This window comes from Hypomesus nipponensis, chromosome 22, assembly GCF_054491055.1.
Source record: "Hypomesus nipponensis isolate SF chromosome 22, ASM5449105v1, whole genome shotgun sequence".
In the NCBI taxonomy this organism is placed as follows: Eukaryota; Metazoa; Chordata; class Actinopteri; order Osmeriformes; family Osmeridae; genus Hypomesus; species Hypomesus nipponensis.
The window spans coordinates 8,252,670-8,272,638 of NC_140382.1; the positions used below are offsets into that span (position 1 = coordinate 8,252,670).

The 19,969-nt window shown below is 46.8% G+C and overlaps 1 protein-coding gene across 1 annotated transcript; it reads right to left on the reverse strand.

The window, feature by feature from the left end:
* Window positions 1-805: 805 nt before the first annotated feature.
* LOC146236294 (chondroitin sulfate proteoglycan 4-like) lies at window positions 806-13,453 on the reverse strand. Its single transcript, XM_084687307.1, has 14 exons — window positions 13,372-13,453; window positions 11,677-11,840; window positions 9,867-11,000; window positions 9,170-9,700; window positions 8,592-8,935; window positions 6,854-8,447; window positions 6,199-6,681; window positions 5,726-5,902; window positions 5,214-5,412; window positions 4,983-5,114; window positions 4,731-4,903; window positions 4,088-4,271; window positions 3,438-3,892; window positions 806-3,251 (listed from the first exon to the last, which is right to left on the reverse strand). Exons 1-14 carry the CDS (start codon window positions 13,451-13,453, stop codon window positions 1,590-1,592), a joined length of 7,314 nt encoding a protein of 2,437 aa, XP_084543433.1. The 3' UTR covers window positions 806-1,589.
* Between the last annotated feature and the right edge of the window lie 6,516 nt (window positions 13,454-19,969).

The window sequence follows — 19,969 nt, forward strand, 5'->3', positions numbered from 1 at the left end:
TTAATTCTGATGTTTGTTGTAGAGAGATCAAAGAGGGAGTAATCTAGCCATAACCAGCCGGAGAGCCACAGGACTCTCTGTTCAGTACCGTCAAGGTTCGGATTGGCCCTAACTTGTTCCAGTCTCCAGATCGTGTTACTGTACCTTTAATTATTTAGAGTATTGTACACCGTTCTGGTTCAGGCTGGGCCCTTGAAGTCAGCTGAGCTTGAGTTCCGTCCCATTTTAGCAAGAAGTTGGTAGTGCATTCATAGGAAGTAACCACTGGATTCACTCAAATTGTAGAGACAACATAATGAGTGGTGTTTCTTAGTCTATCGCTCTGTCAACTAGCAGTTGCAGCTAGCTTTGTCCTTTTAGTGCTCCCTTAAACTTATTTATATATATAAATTTATAAGAGCTAAAGTTACCATTTATATCTTCAAGCTGTAAATCATTAACTGACATGTCTCTTCCAAGATGCACTAAATACAGTCCTCCTCCATTACAGAGCTGACCGCCTAGCATTTAAACAGTCCATCCACTCAGGGAAATGAATGGTCCTGCCATTCTAATCATTTGTGAAAGGAAGTGTGTACTGTAACTACTGACCAGATCTGTAGTTTGTAAAGTTAGACACTGAAACAGGGTTGGGGTTAGGATCGAGAATGACCCCACAACATCAACACATTCCTTTTACTGTTTATTAAAACTATTTACAGTGCAACCCCCCCCCCCCACAGAAAACCACCACCATTAAAAACAGATGTAGCCAGATGGATTGTCATACACAGCTTAGCTGTGCTCCATGATTGTTTACATCAGACGATAGTGGCACTCCTCTGCCTTCATAGGACCATTTTTTCACCCTGAGGGTGGGTGGGTACAATGTACCCTGTGTTTTTGGTCATTCATTTTTGCAAGGTATTTTAAAATTGTTTTGTCTTTAATATCCTTCATTCATCCCTGATGGAGTCATATTTAAGACTTAATTTAAGATTTAATTCAGTTCTGGAAGAAAAAATATAAGGGCACAGCAATATTGATGATGCTGGAGGGTGACAAACTACTATAGTTAGCTAGTCTCAGTTCCTTCTTCTGTGCCACAATTAGGCTATCCCACCAGCTGACAGTGCAGGGTACTGCTGTGATGCAACTTCTGTCACGTCAGTGTATATGAAGGTCGAACTCTGTCAGTACATGTAATATATTGATTGGGAATGACAACAGACACACCTGATGACCTAACCTCCGAGTAAGGGATATAGAGTGAATACACATGCAGTAGCTACAGCGAACCTCTTGGTATAATCAAACTGGTCAACATTTATTTTATTCGTCCACGGCAATAAAAAATGAATGCCACAGGTAGAGTTTTAAGGTATAATATAGTGGCCCCTCAGCTAGAAGCCACACCAGGACAGCACACCAGGTTTACTTTGGGGAAAATGTTTTTGTCTGTTGGGCACTTCATAGTGTCTAGAAGGATGTTTTCGAACAATCTCCGGTGCCTGCTGAACTCTCTGGACATCATGTTGCGCATTCATGTGTGGATGAGATGTGGAATGAGAACACGTGAAAGGCGTGGTAGTGGTAGGTATACTCCTGTATCAAACCCAGTACTGGTTGTCTCTGAGTGTGGGGTTGGATGTGGGGGTGGGGGTTGGGGACCTGCGTGACTGGACAGGGCTTCCGGGGACTACAGGTCCCCAGACCGTGACCCCAGGAACCAGGCAGCCACTGTAGACCCAGGGGAAAACAGGGCTGTTGGGACAGCTGGGAACCAGGGGTGTGACCACCACAGAGGGTACAGCCACACTCCGCTCAGGCCTACCCAGGTAAGGACTCCCATCCTGGGCTGAGGTAGGCACGGCAAGCTCCTGGATGAGGCCTGACAGGGCCCGCTTCTCCCTGCGGTGGCGGAAGACCAAGATGAGCACCACCAGGATAACGATGAGGAGGAGGCAGGCAAGGAAAGGCAGGATGATAAGTAGGGGGTCGGACGCTGGCCTGGGGAGGGACTCCACTCTTATTGGGGGGGTCCTAAGCTGGGGGGTGACCCCATGCGTCACTGTGGGGCCTTGGGGAACAGTGGAAGACGTGGCATGAGTGGTTTGGTTCCCCCAGCGGTGCCTGTGTTTGTGATGGGTATGGTTCCCCCAGCGATGCAGGGTTGTGTGGTTCTTCTGTGCGGGCGTGTGAGGGTGTGAGGGAAGGAATGTATGAGAGTGCACTGTGACTCGTTTGTGACCCGGGTGCCGGGTGTTGTGAACGTTTGGAGGTAACGTCTGGTGGTACGAAACGATGGTGAAACGAAGCTCTCCCACAGCGGGCTGGACCCGCTCAGCCGTCAACAGGAACACAAAAGAATCCTTTAGGGCCGTGACCCCCATGGCAGTCTTGTTGCCGTGGTGATGATGGATGAGTGTGCTGTTGCTAACAAACTCCTCAATGGCAACGCGTCCGTGCTCCACATCCCGGAAGGTGAACTCTGTAGCAGGAGGGTGTGACCCTACTCCACGAAGGTCAAAGGGCAGCTTGACCAGCTTGGCATGTTTTGGAGCGGACAGGATGCGGAAATGTGGGTTGCTGCCACTGACCGTAGCTAGTTCTGTGGCATCCAGGGTGTCCTTCCGAAGCTTATAAATGATGCCACTGGGGACTAAAACCGGCTCCCGCAGATATATGAGTGGGCGCACCATCACCATCACTTCCTGGTTTACCAGGGTCAGGTTAAAGTCAGAGGTCATGGCAGTCACAGTGATTTCAAAGCTGTCGTTAGACGCAGCCAAGTCCGTCATGTGATAGGCTATCTGTCCAGAACGTATATCATCCTGGCTGAATACAAACACTTCCTTGAGGCTCTTCCTCAGCTTGCCATGACGAGGAGCTGTGGTTACCGTGTACACAATGCTAGCATTGCTCCTAGTGTTAGTCTGGGCTGCCAGCTGGTCCGTGCTTAGAACTACACTGGTCTGTCCCTGTAGAAGCCCCAGACCCGTGTTGTTGAGCAGGGTGACTGTGACCACCTCCAGGTTAAACAGCTTATACAGCGGCCTGTGGTTCCCATCTGTGATGTTGAAGTAGAAGACACCAGTAGAGAGCTCCCCCTGCTGGACAAAGTGAAGCCTGCCCTGGTTGACGTCAGCCTGAGAGAAGGAGGCCACAGGAGGGCCAAGGCTGTCCCTCTGTCCCAGGGACAAGTAGCCACTGCTTGGCTGGCTGATCACGCTGTAAATGATCTCCTCTGGAGGACTGTCTTGGTCCTCCACCTTCACACAAACAGAAAACGTTTTAAATCTGCATGGAAAGAGAACATGTCACAGACCAGACAAGAAAAACATGTTCAAATATTATAGATATTATGTACATTTATATATATATGTGTGTGTGTGTGTGTGTCGATCCATATACTGTATATATTACAGAAAATATTGTAATATACATCACATTCTAACCTGTAGATGTACAGATGTTATCTTCACAATTTCTCCCTTGGCCACACTGAGGCCATTAGGCCCAGTCTTCAACAGGGGCGGGTGGTCATTGACAGACGTCACAGTAATATGGAATCTCTCTGCCACCACTTTCCGCTCCCCTAGGGGGGGCTGTGGCTGCATCTGGCCCTCAGGACAAATCCACACCTCAAAGGAGAAGTAATCCCAAGCAGACTCAGAGTCGTCATGAACGTAGGTAATCCCTGACTGGTCCAGCATGAGCTGGGAAAAGCCAGACTTGTCACCCGTCAAATTCTGGCCTCCTGCTGCAATGACGCCGTGTTGAGGAAGTGAGGTGAGGTGGTACCAGACCTGGTGGTCGCTGCGCTGAGACTCTGGAAGTTCACTCAGGAGATTAGAAGCATCCAGTTTGGACCTGTCAATCACTACTTTGCCCCCCTCTGGCACCATTGCTCCTGGGAAAAGGCAATTATCAGCAAAGGTTAACGCATAACAGAGCTAGCTAATAGCCCACAGTTTAGTTCAGCTCCTAACCTACCCTACAGCTAACCTTCAGCTCAGTTAGCCAGTAGCACACAGCACAGTCTCACTGCCCTTAAATACTACACAGCTAACCATAGGTTATATTCTAGCCAGACAGTGAGTCTCACCTGTATTGGCTAGAAGGGCGGTGCTGTGCTGAGGAGTAGAGTGGTCATATGAAATGTGAATGTGGAAGATGGTGGGGTGAAGCAAGGCAGGAGGGGAAGACACAGAGAAGGTGAAGGAGTCTGAGGATGTCCATCCCACAGACTCAGGGTGCGTCTGGTGGTAACTTAGAACTCCCTTGTTAATCTGAGAGAGAGAGAGAGAGAGAGAGTGAGAGTGAGAGTGAGAGTGAGAGTGAGAGTGAGAGAGTGAGAGTGAGAGAGAGAGAGAGAGAGAGAGAGAGAGAGAGAGAGAGAGAGAGAGAGAGAGAGAGAGAGAGAGAGAGAGAGAGAGAGAGAGAGAGAGAGAGTGAGAGTGAGAGTGAGAGAGAGAGAGAGAGAGAGAGAGAGAGAGAGAGAGAGAGAGAGAGAGAGAGAGAGAGAGAGAGAGAGAGAGAGAGAGAGAGAGAGAGAGAGAGAGAGAGAGAGAGAGAGAGAGAGAGAGAGAGAGAGAGACAGAGACAGAGACAGAGACAGAGACAGAGACAGAGACAGAGACAGAGAGAGGGAGGATAATCGTGATTGTCAGCTGGTAGGAGAAAAGTGAATAACTGCATTCCACAGGGTCACGTTATTTGTACAAGGACAGGCAGACAGTTGGCTTTACCATGCTCTGTGTGAAGGTGTTGACCACCACAGTGGTGTTGTCCATGGTCCTAATAAGACGGCCCAGCTTAGGAGGGCTTGTCACCCTGAACACAACACTGTGGTTTCCTCTCATCTCCCCATTGGCATTGGTTACAACCAGAAGGTCCTTCTGAGAGATGGTCGTCACAGAGCCTGACAGAAAAGTACAGGATTTATTTCATAACTATGTGACTAGACAATGGAGGATTGTGTGTGTGTATTCTACTCTGACCTGGGAACACTTGTAGGGCCTGGTTTCTCAACATGGTCAGGACTAGGGTGCGGGCCACCGTGCTAAAGATCTCGCGTGGGGCAAAGTTCACTCCGTCGTTGACCTGGAAGTGAAAACCTCCTGACGATGCACCTGTTCAGGAAGGAATACTCTCAGTAATACTGGTCAAGTCCCTTGCATCTGTGTGTGTGAGTGGGTGAGTATCTGCACATTAGTCTGCTATCATCTCACCACTGTGTACAAACATCAGCTGCCCTCTGAGAATGTGAGCCTGGGTGAAGTTCAGGATGTGCCTGGAGGGGGCGTTCTTCAAAGCCAGGTGTCCATTGCTGGGCGGGGTCACAATGAACTCCAGACTCTCAGGCTCAGAGTCCCTGTCCTCAGCACTCAGGTCGTCCACACTTATCTCTGTTACGGAGCCCACCCACACCTGGGCACAGTGGGGTGAAACGATGCAAGGTAAGTCTCTGTCACAGAACCCCCCAAACCTGTCCTGGGCTTAGAGGAGCAGAAACATTCAATCATCTCCTTTATTCCTTGTCTTCCTTCATCTCCGATCAGATATTTATTACAATTTCCGAGTAGTGATTGAGGAGAAGAATGTTGGAGTGGGGAAAGGTCTTGGCATGCACCTCTAGACTACACTTCACCCATTCAGGAAACCCTAACCCCTTGATAATGATCTCAGTTTTGTGGCAGGTGGACCCCTAACAAACACCAAGAGCAAATCATCATCTACCCACCCTGAGGATCCGATTGGCTGTCACAATAGGGGGCTGGTTGTTGATAGGGGTGATGTTTACAGACATGGTGCAAGGGAGACTGTGCTTCCCGAGGTCAGAGCTGTTAGCAACGAGGGTGAAGTTGTCTCTCAAGGTGTCACTGCCGTCATGGATGTAATAGATGTCCTCTTGCTCCACCTGAATCCCCAGAAAAAAACACACCAAGAAAAAAATGTACTGCCCATTTTCAATCATCTGCCCTTTCCATGTTAGATGAACAGAACCTTCCAGAAAACGCCTGTAAAGTAATCTACCGTATGCCTACAGTTATATAGTATATTATGTCAAGTCTTGTTTGAGTTATAAAAGTGACCTTGTCTTAGTTCTGTTTGAGTTTGATTACCACTCTGGTATTGATAACATAACATCAGAGACTATACATATGGAGTTTGTTGGAGAACAGTGCTGTGGTTTGTAATTAGCAGTGTACTGACCTCTCTGTTACTGAAGTAGTGGATTGGAACACCATGAAGGCGGGAGTGTTCAATATGGCCATGATGTGGAGGCTCAGTTACATGGTACATGAAGTTGATCCCAGTGAAGTGCTTGTTGGTAATTTTGATGATTGCTGAAGTTAGGGCATGAGATGACCCCTCGTCCAAGGTCATATTGGTGACCTGCAGAGGCACGAAGTAGGGGATGATGTCAATGTTCACCTTGATGTCGGTAAGCTCAGTCACCCCGTTGGTGGCATCCAACAGGAAGGAGTCATTGGTGTGGGCAGAATGTGTTTGGACATATTGCAGAAGGCCCAGGTTCACATCTTCCTGTAAGAAGGTGTGGAGAGGCTTTGCTTCTGTGCCTTGGTTGGACTCCTCCTCCTGTCCCCCATTGGCTGATCTGCGCAGGAAGCCGTGTGCGGGTGCCATCTTGACTGTGAACAGGATCTCAGAAGACGGGCTGTCCTCGTGGACAACCTAACAGATCAGAGATGTGAAGTCATACGGCTGCTATACTGAGATACAGAAAGTCCTCTCCACTCACCTCCATCTCTTCTGATTGACTGTCCCTCCCCCAACTCTCAACCTCCACGTTCCTCCCTGTCTCCCTCCCTCTTTCCTCTCCATCTTTCTCCTGTCACACACTCACCTCCAGTTGTTCTTGGGAGATCTCCACTATCCTTCCCTCCTCCACCACCAGCTGCTCGTGGTGTCGCACTGTGGGAGGTCTCTGGTGACTCTCCAGGAAGACCTTGACCCCAACTCCCACGTCCACAAGCACCTCCCCCACAGCAACAGTCATATTGAACCCGTCCACCAGATCGTGGCTGTTATCATGGCAATACACCAACCGGCCTTCCCTTAGGTCACCCTGGGTGAATTGCTCCGCCTTCACTGCACCTTGGCTGTTGTTAAAAACAAGACTGCCATGTTTAGGTGGCAGGAAGATATTGTACATCACTTCCTTTTCATCCCTGACATCCATGTTGGTGACCACGCTGAGGTTGGTGGGGAACAGCGTGGCTGCATGACCCTGTTGCACATGCACCCCTGTGTTGTTCTGGACATGTAAGTAGGGGTCCTGAGCCAACACCTCCAGAAGACAGGAAACGTAATGCTTCCCGTCCGACACGAACAGGACAAAGCGGCCTGAGCTGACCCCCCTGTGCAGGAACAGAACCCTTCGCTCGTCCAGGTCCGCCTGGGTGAATTGGTACAGCCTGTGACTGGTATCGTTCACCAGGACCAGGTCCCCTAGAGGAATGCCACGCCTTGTGTACACCAGCTGCCCATCATCAAAGTCAGAGTCGGGGTCATGGAAATAGAGATCATCAGCCGTCAGTAGCTTCTGACCCTCACGAACGACGTGGAAAACTTTATCGACAATGCGCACAGGTTTCTGGTCGTTGACAAGCTGAACGGAGATATTGAACGTCTCTTGGAGTGTGTTGGTGTCCTCCTTCTTAGCAGAGTGTTTGGATTTGGACATGGCAGCAATGAACATGAACGAGTCCTCTTTAGTCTCACTGTCATCATGTACGTACATGATTCTCTCCTCTGCTATGTCCTGGTTGGTGAAGGATCCAATGTTATCATTGATTGAAGAAGAGTTGGAGAGGTTGATCCTCCTAACCCTGCCATGTTTGGGACCTCTAGTTATGGTGTAGAGGACAGTCTTGCTGCTGGCGGTCTGGATGAAGAGTCTGTCCCTGGTGATAACTTTGCTCTCCCCCTCCATGACAGACAGGCCCAGATTTAGTAGCTCCATGCTGTGGCTGTGATCTGCCCTGATGGTGATTCGGAACTCCTGACTTCTTGTATGGGGTCCATGTCTGGAAAATACCTGGAAAGTGAAGCCATCCTTCATATCCTCATGAAGTCTGCTGCTCAGCTCATACCTCACTTGATGGTCCGACACATTCTTCTGGCTGAAGGTGGAGTTTTTCTTCAAAACTTTGTGGTTTAAGACTAGATTTCCTTTCTTTGGGAGGCTTATTAGTCTGAAGATGAGCTCACTCTCCGAAAGTTTGACCCCTTTGGACACAACGCAGAGGTCTTGGGGGGTTATGACAACCTTCCGCACAGCGCTGACTTCCATCTTAGAATGAGTAACCCTGTAGTGGATCCAATGGACTGTGATGGGGAACACAACCTCATCTTTCACAATGGCATTGATGGTGACTTTACATCTAAACTGGTCAGAGACATTTCCAGTTTGGAGCCCATGGAAGGTGTTGAGGTACCTGGAATAAAGTACCAGGTATTGAAGCAAAATGGAGACACAAGTTACAGAACCGTAAAACACACATTCCCACACACGCACACACATTTCCACACACAGACACACATTCCCGCAAACACACATCCACACCAACAAGAAAACCCACCTGATACGCTCTTTCTCCAGCAGCTTCTGATAGAAATAGCTTGTGGGCTTCCACTCTCCGCTGGAATGAAGCCTCTGCAGCTCCCCATAGTGAGGCCCGTCCAACACATCAAAGCGCACTTCTACAGGCTGGCGTGCAACATCAACATTGACCTGCACGGCTAAGTGGGTGGAGCTAAGGACAGCTGCCCTGCCCTGCCCTACTTCCACCCCTGTGTTGTTGACCACATGATACTCCAGCGGCACTGTCAGGAGCCTCAGGACCACAGTGTTGCTGACCTTCTCCCCGTCACTCACTCTCAGAGCAAGTCTGGAGGTGTTCGTCCCTGTATGGACATAGCTGATCTGTTTAAGGGATGGGACAGGGTGATATCATGTCAGGAAATTGAAAGAAGCACTTGTGTAAGGCCAGCTAGTAAGCCGTTTGCTTGTTTCTTTTTGCCAGTTTTACCCAGGATTATAAAGCACTTTTTCAAATTTAAATTAAACTAACTTCCAGGCAATCTGTATAGTAGTTCCTATATTAGCAGTCATGTTAGCAGTGCTAGGTCCAATATCTAGCTGTAATGTGACATCTACCTTGCCATCTTCCAGGTCAGGCAGGGAGAAGGAGGTGATGGATGTGCCAGGGACATCTTGGTGCTCCAAGTGACCAGCATCAGAGCTGCCTAGCATGGTGAAGTTCAGCTGGGTGGAGTTGGTGTCTGGGTCAGACACCCAGAGCACATCGGTGGTGAGGGGTCGTCTGGAGTGCTCCAGCAGGGCGAATAAGTGGCCCTCGGGCAGACTGAGCTCTGGAGCATCATTAATGGGCGTCACAGTGATGTTGAACCGATGCAGTCTGTTCCCCTTCAGGTAGGAGGGTAGCTGCTTCTTACTGGTGGTGAACACTGAGAACATGAAGAAGTCCTGGGCGTCCTCAGACCCACCATGGATGTACATCACTCTGCCATTCCACAGATCCAGCATGCCAAACACCCCGCTCTCCTCCTCCTTCCAGTCGGATCCGGAGCTCAGGTCCAGCTTCAGCTCCCCGTGGACCGGCTGCTCCTCCACACGGAACCGTACTTGGGACTGGCGGAGCCCCAGCTTACGCAAATCCAAATTCACCTGGGAGAGTGTGATAGTCAAGTTATGACCATTCACAATCAATTCACCCGAAACAACAAATGCAACTGAAACTGTTAACAACTTTTAACTGTTAATGTGGACAAAAATGATAAGAGAGGATGGGGTGAGGCTGAAGGAGAGAGGCTGGGATGTTAGACTGGCTCACCTTGATGTGTTTGGCCTCTAGAACAGCTATCCCTCCTTCAGCCACAACCAAGTCCTTCAGCAACAGGAAACTGGGATAATTCTTCCTCCTGTCCCCTCCACTGTGATGGCCTGAGGTGGGAGAAACTGAGGCCAACTGGTCTGTAGGTATGGGGGTGGTTAGTGGTTCCGGAATCTTCTCTGGCTGACAGCCCACAAAGACATCCTTAGTGATTGTGGCATGGGGCAAGCCAGTCACCTGAGAGTTTACCCTGATGTTCCTCAAACAGCCTTTAAAAGAACCTCCCCCTCTTAGCCACCTCCCATCCACCAACAGTAGCCCTGCGCTTCTAACCTCGGGTCGCTTTTGGTCACTAACTCCTCCCAGATAGAGTGGGCCACTGAATTGGAGGGCCTTGGGGGGTGGAGTTACTAGGCTGGTATTGACCTCCTCTTCCCCCACCCTCAGCTGCAGGCTGTGGGACAGCAGACGAAGGCTGACTGGGTGCCAGGTCTCATCGTTAACATGTGTGAGGGAGCGGAGCTCTGTCTTGTTGCCTCCCGTTCCTACCAACAACACCAAGGCACCCTCCCAGACCTCCAGTGCCACGAACCCTCCATGCTGGGCTGAACTATAGAGGACCAGTCCATCTCCAGCACCGGCAGGGGTATGGATCTCACACTCAAACTCCCCCTCCTGTGCCACATCCCAAGGTGGCAGAGACAAGAATGCTCTAGAGCTGAAGAAGCTGATTGGGTCATCATTGGTGGCAGAGAACTGCGGACTACAGCCCAGGGAGACCTCGTGGACAGTCTTATACCCAGAATATGACCTCAGGCTGGACAGAAGGTTGTGCTGGTTGAACACCACCTCGTCCACACAGCCCCTGAATCCTGTACTGTTGTAACCCGGATGACCTCCAGGGATGACGGCCCTGTCCATACCAGCCAAGCCGCCTATATAGAGCCCGCCCTGGACCCCTAGATCCAGGTCTGGTCCGGGCATGCGGAGGGTGGTGTGAGAGTGGTGGTCCACTGTCATTGTGACGTTGTGGAGGTCGTGCTGTAGCTCCACGGAGTGCCAAATGAGGTCATTGAGATGCACGCCCTTCTCAGAGCGCAGAGAGCGCTCCCCCGACCCCAGCTCCAGGCGCATCTAGAGGAGTTAGAACAAGTATCAGAGACAGCAACCATGAACTTAATGAAAACAGTGTATCAGCTACGCTCCTTGATTATGTGGTTAGAAACAGTTTTTCGGTCAAAATCATAAGGGTATAGTCAGATAAACAACAAATGTATGAAGAGAATCGTTCACCAACATGTGCATTATATGAACACAAAAGTCTTTCATCGTTGTCATCATCGTCTGATAGGAAGGATTCAAAACAAACCGACAGGGAGCAGGTGTTTGAATGAGAGGATTGCACCGTTCCAAACACAGCGTACTGAGTCTCTCATTACGCTCACTGTGCCAACACTGACACGAAACCCTCCAGCCTGGTTCATGAATGAACATGTTCAGAGTGCTAATGTACACCTCCTCAATGGGGTAACATGACGCCCCCAGCTGTGCTGGATGCTGCCCTGGGCCATGCTGGGCATCAAACATGCCTGTGCAGTGGCCTCTTCAAGGTAGTAGTGCTGTTATGGCATGTCATGCCATGTTTTAGTGAGAAGCCTGTACATGGAGTTATAACTTAACAAGAATGAAATAGAGCATACCTCAAGACTGTGTATTTGTGTCTACATGCACATATCGAAGATGGTGTGTCTGTCTGAAAGGTGCTTCAGTTGTGTTTTTCAACTGTGCGTGTCAGGTCTGTGTCTCTCACCTGAAGGCGCCCGGAGTGCAGTTCCAAGAACAGGAAGTCCTTTTCTCCGACAGACAGGAAGAGGATGCCGCTGGGACAGGAAGTTTTGAAGCGCACATGGAGTGACGTCTTGCTGGAGACCTCAGAAGTCTTCAGATGGACATAACTGTCTCCGTAAAAAGAGGCTCACACACACAGGAAAAGCAGAACAAGTGAATACTGATGCTGACCCTGGAGCATGTGTTAGGTTGCTGGTAGAGCAAGAGTGGTTCCGAAGTATTTATGCAATGCTGTCAGCTTCATGATAGAGTCTCAGTTACAGTAAAAGGATTACTGGATCATTTAACACTGGGCCCTTCGGGATTACAAAGATACCCTCCACTGAGTTCTAAGCTTATTAGTGTCCCAGTGAGATAGTGTTCATTCACCTTCTGCTCCCATATCTCTCTCATATCAGGTGGAAACGGTAGCCTCATTCAGGAGTCTACATGTACAGTATACTACTCAGTGCAGGTGCTATGGGAGCCATTGCAGTCATTGTAGGGATTACAACAAGACCATCTTTCATGACTGAACTACAACTCATTAGAAATGGGAACTGTGTGTGCTTTCCATTGTGAAACTTGTTAGCGGTTCATTGAGTCCATTAACCTGTATTGATCCTGGCTGGAGTCACTAAGTGCCCAGTGCCAGTCTTGCATATTGGTATCAGAATTCAATTAATGACTGATAAAAGCAGTAAACAGTGACAGCCACTGTGCCAGGGCCCACTCTAGCAGGGCCTGATTAGGACGTCTGGTGGGGATGTTACTTAACATATCTGGATACCTGTTCAATTAGGGACAATAGGGATGAGAACAACTCTAAAGCAAATGCAGCGACCTATGACCCTTGGGGACGTTAATGGGCCTATGGGGGTTACTTGGATTGAATCTAACCTAAATGCTGTAACTTTATTGTAAAGGAGGGGACATTAGTCCAGTAGTGTTTACAGCCTACAGTGTTTATCTACATCATCCCAACTGATCTCAGAACAAGACAAACCCATACCATTGGCTTAGTCCTGAACTGTGGCAGCACTGTGCTCATTCAGATCAAATACTCATTGGTTCATCAATGTAAATATTCACATAATCAATTCAAATTGAAGGGTAGGTGTGAAGACAATGGTTTTACAAAGGAATACACTCAGTTTGTTTGAGCAAATCTATGGAACATAAATATGTATACAGAAGGAAGTATGTTTTAAATTCACAATGGAGAGACATGTTCAAGAGAACAATGTATCCTGTTCTTTTGTTTCAGTGTCCTAATGATGTCTGAGTTCATCTCCTTGGCATGTCTCATGAGAATCCAACTTGGATTGGATTAGTATTAATCTGCCAACTGTAATGCTCATACACACTTATGCTTGAATGTCTAAGTAGGGTATTCTATTTATAACATTCTGTATATTGTATTCTGTTCTGTGTATATTTGTCGAGGATTGTTTATATACAATTCTGATTTGACATATTCATTATATTATACATTATATTATTATCGTTATGTAATCTGTAAACTTTACAGTTTACATGTTATTACATTTGAAAACGGCATAATGTGATCTGACTATTCATCAGTATTTAACTCTAATCAGACGATGGTATTGGAGAAAGAAATATAGCAGAATATGTTGAAGAGAAAACGACAGGAGTGTCTTTTTCTGTACCTTACCTCCTAACACTTGTCCACTTGAGAGCAGCAGAATCAGCAGCTTTGTCAGGAATAATTCGTTGATCAACGAAAAGGTCCCCATCGGTTAATCATGCATTACTTTTAGTAAGGATGAAATTCAGTGTTTAAATACAAATTCCTTTGTTTTCACTTTCCGAGTTGTCCCTGTAATTCTACTACGTTCTGTAACAGCGGTAGCACGTCAATCCCCATCACAGCAACACTCTTGTGTTTCATCCACAACACAACTTTCACTATTGCGGTCATGCATGAGGCTACCTGTGCGTCCGACCAGTCTGGATATCCAAGTGCGCGATAGCACCGCCCCCCAAATAAGAGAATAACACGATTTTCTAAAACTTGATGAAAACTTTGTAAACATTTTGTGGAGAGCTGTTTAGTTCGAGTTTGTTTGTTGAAACATTTGATTTGTGCATCTATCGAAGTTGTTTCCTGTGTTTCGCTATTATTGAAGAGTTATTGAGTGTAATAAACTTTGCTTCCAAGGTGAAGTTAATTTCATATTTGACATTCTACATTGGTCTCACATTCGGAAGAGACACTAATCCTGCCATCATGTGTGTTATTTTCAGTTATTTTGGTCACAACGAACAACTTGAGATATGGAGATGTCTGCTCTTTTCTAGCAAACGTTAAAGAGGGGATACACATTATATCAGGCCGTTTTTTCACATGATATTATGTGTACCCCCTCCCTAACATGCAAAGGGCGTCCTGCTATCTTGTGTGTTATTTTGTGTGTTCTTTTGGTCACAATGAACAACCTGAGATAATATGGAGATGTCTCCTCTTTTCAAGCAAAGGTTGGAGGGCAGTGGCGATTTTAGACCCTTTTTAGGGGTGCTCAAGCACCCCTACATTTCCTCTCAGCACCCCTAAAAATAATAATAAAAAGTATTATTGTTTATTATCATTTGATGCTGGTAGTTCATGAAGAAAGGGATATCCTTAGTTTTCTCATTCATTCAATATTTTGAAGAAAAATACATAAATTTATTAATTGTTATCCAGTGAAATTAGAGATTATATTAGCAAGGTGGTTTAGCACTTTTGCAAGGCACTGTATTCATGTTACATTCTCATTGGGGGCTGAGCACCCCTAAAGGTCTGATCCTAGAATTGCCCCTGTTGGAGGGGATGCACATGATATCAGGGCGTTTTTTCACCTGATATAATGTGTGCCCCCTCCCCTAACATGCAAATGGTCTGTCCTGCCATGTGTTTTTTTCTGTGTTCTTTTGGTCACAATGAACAACCTGAGATAATATGGAGATGTATGCTATTTTCTAGCAAAGGGTACAGAGGGGATGCACATTAGGCCTTTTTTTCACCTGATATCATGTGTACCCCCACTCCCGCGGCCAGGGGATACAAATCCTCGTGGGGATCATTTCCTTGGCAGTTGGCACGACATCAGTATAGCCCTAAAAGGTCTGTGAACGCAACCAACCCCCAATCGCAACATGCGCATGCTATGGTCGTTTTACCCAGCTGTCTTTCCGCCTCAGAAACACCGGGTCTCAGACCAACATCAAGCCCCCGCTCACATCACTCTTTTATTCTCCTCCCAACACTTTACTTACACAGGTGCAGTCACTTTATTAATTGTCAGTGCAGCCACTGGCCCTTCTCTCCCTAACTTCCTCCGTCATTCATTACAGTATGTTAGCCTATTGTAACCTACATTTTTAGTAGCACAAACGTAGCCTATCATCACTGTTCTATGCTACTAGAAGGGGCGCCACAAGGAATTTTGGGCCCCATGAAAATGGAAATATATATTTATATTTTTTGATGATTTCTATTAGTTTTTCATTTTTTTGTGGCCCCTGTCAGTCAAGGGCCCTTAGAATCGTCCTAGCTTTCCCCCCCTATACGGTACCCCTGGCTACTAGGTTTAGAGATAACCATGTGTAGGCTATACAATATTACTTTTAGTCTACAATAGGCCTACATACAAGTATATTTATAGTATATGCACAAAAGAATGTATCACATCTTCATGAATCATAGGCCTGCATAAAAATCCAATCCCATCATTTAATCATCAATAAAGAACCAGTTTTTTTGTAAGAAGTCCTGCTTCTGGAACCCCTATACACCCACAGAGTTCTAGACCAAATTGTTTTTCCTTTCCAAACAATTAGATAAGGAATGTTTTGATCGAGGAACAGAAGTGTTCAGCTTGCAGTGGCCTCTTTACATGAACCCTTCTGTTCCTCACTCAAAACTCTCCTCACTAACTTTTTTGGAAAGAAAATAAAAAGTTGCAGTCTCTTTTCCGGAGCTGTAGTATCAAATGAATGGTCATGTACAGAAGTCTGACATCAAAAATGATCGCCAAAAATCACCTTCTCAACGTATTTGGAAAGGAAAAGGTGCAGTGTTCTCTTAATTTTTTCCAGGGCTGTAATATCGAAAGAATGACTATGTCCAGAAGGCTGCCATTTTGTCCAGATATGGTATCAAATGAATGGCCGTGTACAGAAAGCTGACATTGTGACACTTTCACAAATGGCCAGTAGAGGGGGTTATATCATCAACACCAGAATAGCTCTCCAATGGTTTCTGAACTCCACTGCAGTTAGCATGGGAACAAATATTATTTAAGATCCAATTGCAACAAGTAGCATAAGTTTACTGAAAATCACAAACTTTTTAAACTGTTCCCTTCCCTTATGACCCAAATTAAACATTTCAAACAGTACTATGAATGCATGTGATTGTTCAAAGGGAAAGTAAGGGAGATGCTCTACCAAACGAGGTGCTTTGTGACATGTGACCATGTGATACTGTTTGCAAATCAGGACCACAAGACAGGAGACTTGGCTAAGTTGAAAGAAATTTGAGGATTCAGTTTTCTCCGAACCAGGATTTAAATCTAATGAGCAATTTTAACCTCTTCCAACTGTGGTTCTGCACCTCAGTTAGACTTAAAAAAGATAAGAATTGCTGGTGACAAATAATAGTTTAATGGTTCATTTTAAAGTCTTGAAGTTGACCAAGGGAGTCTCTGCAGATGTATTTGTATGCTACGTAGGAGGAGAACACTATTTCTGGGTTGGTAGCGGAGGCACGGCAGGCTACATAACTCTCCTCTCTCTGAGCAGTGCTGTATAGGCACATTACCCAGAACATCCATGTCATGGCTGTAAAAACACCAGCGGTGTGGAGAGAGCAGGAGGAGTAGTGGGTGGACAGATGTGTTTAACATTCACGATTATGTAACAACATTGACACAGAAATGGCACAAAAAGATTTGGAGAAAAAAATATTTTGTGTTTTGCAAACACTCGTGTGTGTGTGTGTGTTTGTGTGTGTCGGTCTTTTACCCTTCCTATACTGATTTTAATTCCTCTGGTGTGGAAGGCAAGATGCCACTTGGGGATATTGGTGTTTTCTGAAATTCTTTTGATATTTGATCTGCCTTCTCTCCTGTTCTGTCCCCTCCTCCCACTAGCCCATGTAGGCTGTGAACCAGCTGGAAAACAGAGAGGGATGTGGGTGGGGGTAGGCAAGTCTGAGAGGGAGGGTCGTGGGAGTCATAATTACCAGACTCTGGGTCTGACTCACATCCACTTTTCCTCACTTGACTGAGAGGTGGATAAGTAGAGTGGAGTAGTGGGGAGAGAAGCACTCCTGAATAGGGGAAGACCATTTTCACACATACAGACAAATCGATGGCTTGCTGTAATCAGCACAACAACCCAAAAAAGACACCGGAAGGAAGGCTAGGAGGAGGGGAGAGGTAGATGGTGGAGAGGGGAAAGGAGAGGTGGCAGAAGAGGAAGCGGGAAGAGGAGAGAAAAAGCATGGAATCTTTTTCTAATTAACCTCCTCCCCCTTTCTGAACTTTCTACCTCTTGCTCTTGCTGGAGTGTCCGGTTTGGCCAGTCAGTCTATTGTTTTTGTCTGATTCCCTGGCAGGTTGACTGAAGCACCACAGTGGTCGGCAGCAGCTGCTGTGAGTCATGCTGCTTCTCGGCATTGTTCAATCCTGGAAACAACAACACCACCCCGAGGCCACGCGGGCCTCCTCAGCACGCCAAGGGAGAGCATGGTCACTGAGCAGTCATGCAGCATACACTGTGCCATCACTGTGCAGCAACACATCCAACACTGGAGCTGAGACTCAGCTTGGATAATGTCACGGCCACGGCCCCTTTCGTGTTCAGTGTAGTCCTTGGTTACCTACCCCCATCCTAGTGTTCCCCTGTTCTGTCAATTATCATCACCTGCGTCTCTTCGAGGGTTTTTGGGTTCTTGTTGGTGTTGTTGCTTCCACCTGTGTCTTGATTGGTTTTGTATTTAATTACCTATTAAGTGTCTAGTCCTTATCAGTTGTTTCGCTGTTTCCCTGTCATGTTGTATGTGAGTATCCCTGCCGTGTTCTTGATTGTCAAAAGTAAAGTCCTGTCATTTTGAGGTAACTTTAACATACTGTGGAATAATCCTGCTTTCAAACCAATTACAAAATGTCTCCGATAGCTGGGCTTACTGGTCCACTTTGACCAGGGTCAAAGTGTTTTCTCTTATCCTCATTTCCTTTGTTTCCTCCATGGCTGTGCACCTGCACATGAACAACAACACTTCAGAATTCTCCGCCAGAAAAATCCACACTGAAACTACACCACTGTTAAACGTGTTTTGGAACATTCTCAATGCTGCTCTGACGGATATGTGTGAGTGACATGGAAGCACAGAGCCAGGCAGGCCAGGAAACCAGGCTTCCCACATTGAGAAGCTCTTGTAAAAACAGAACGGTGAAGGCATGGAGCAGGCTCTGTGGAGGCGGGTAAGAGGGAGGTGGAAAAGGGAGGGGGACATTGTACTGTGTGCTGAAACGAGGGGCCACACTCCACAGAGTTGGTGTCTAAGAACGTACAAGTATCTGTAGTCAAGGCACTATAAGCAGAGTTAGTGTCTAAGAACGTACAAGTATCTGTAGTCAGGGCACTATAAGCAGAGTTAGTGTCTTAGAACGTACAAGTATCTGTAGTCAAGGCACTATAAGCAGAGGCAGTGTCTAAGTGAGACAACTGTAGTCAGGGCACAACAGACTCAGCAGAGCTGATGTGTTTAAATACATTCATGTGTCTATAGTCAGAGCAAACACAGTAAAACCATACTGAGGCTATTGTTGCAGAAGGAGCGATTGTGATACCCTTAGTTTCTGGAAACAATACTATTTGGCCTTACTGGACCTTTGTAAGAGGGTCAGTTTGCTCGAAAGTCCAATTGTTTACATGCTACAGTGTCTAATTGACTGACTGATCCTGTAAGTTCAGGAAATATTTCCAAGGATTTACAATCCTTCCTCTGGTAGGGTTCGGGCACCATTGTAAGAGCTGGGCTAGTGTCTGGTTCATACATGAGACGTATTCAGATCTTGTTTGTCTTATTAGTTGTGCAGATTACCTTTTAAGATTTATAGCTTAAAAATCTGGTTGGGAGGGGAGCAGGTCCATGTGGGTCGGAGGGGCCAGGCTGACTCAGAGCTGTTACTGGAAGTATGTGACTCACTCACTCCCTCCTGTCTCCCACTACTCCCCACCCCCTCCTCTTCCTCCTATCTCATTCTAAAACGCACAGTCCCCCATACACACATGGAGCCCCCCTACACACACACACACACACACACACACACACACACAGCCCCTCGACGCCCCCTCCCCCTTCCTGAACACAGACAAGGCACCAGACCATCATGCTTTGGTGAGATCACTTGTTTTCCTCAGCCTATTACTGAACACAACACAACCCTGCCCACCACCACAGACCCCCCCCCCATTCATGAACACACACACATATTTGCACAGCATTTATCTGTAAGATGTAATAACCCACCAGAACATTACAATAGTTCTTACATGGTCAGAAAATGTTCTTTCAATGCACATAGCCTAATATGTTTAGCCAAATAAAATTCACCCGCACAACAATCTTTTGACAGATTACATTAACCTCATACACATATATGTATGTCTGAAGATTAATACTTTGAGCATGTGAGCGTGCATGTTTTTGTATGAATATTTGCATGTGTGTGTGTATGTATGAGTCTAATCAGGCTGTTTATAACAGGAGTCAGTTAGGCCTGGTGCCCTGGGAGTGTGGGCGGCAGCCAATCAAAAGGCTTCAACAAGGGTGACTTGCCAAGCACAAGCCTAGCCGGAAGCCATCCGCTAACTGTCTCTGTGTGTGTGTATGTTTTAGCGCGTGTGTGTTAAAGTATGTATGTGCGTTTGTTCAGGTAGCATTAGTGTGTGGGAGTGAATGAGGAATCAACTTGTAAGAGTTGTCAGTTGGTGCATGAACAGTGAGTAAGACCATTTGAGGAGCAGCAGCTGTAAATGACTACCACCCACAGACGACACATCCAGCATGCTGCTTTATACAACAGATCGTTATGTAACATGATGACCACTGTGTAGCGAAGATTGTACCTGAGGAAGAGTTTGGCAGTCTGAAGGAATATGACTGGTCTATAGGATGAGCTTGGTTGGTCCTGAGAAAGTTTGACAGGTCCGGAGATGGGAGTTGGGCTGGTCTTGAGGAAAAGTGGAGCTGGTCTTGA

Coding starts and splice junctions, on each gene's coding strand:
- LOC146236294 (XM_084687307.1), bottom strand. CDS start 13,453: ATGGGGACCTTTTCGTTGATCAACGAATTATTCCTGACAAAGCTGCTG. Junction 11,001..11,676: donor TGCACTCCGGGCGCCTTCAG/GTGAGAGACACA, acceptor TAACTCCTCTAG/ATGCGCCTGGAGCTGGGGTC. Junction 5,413..5,725: donor CAGCCAATCGGATCCTCAGG/GTGGGTAGATGA, acceptor CACTGTGCCCAG/GTGTGGGTGGGCTCCGTAAC.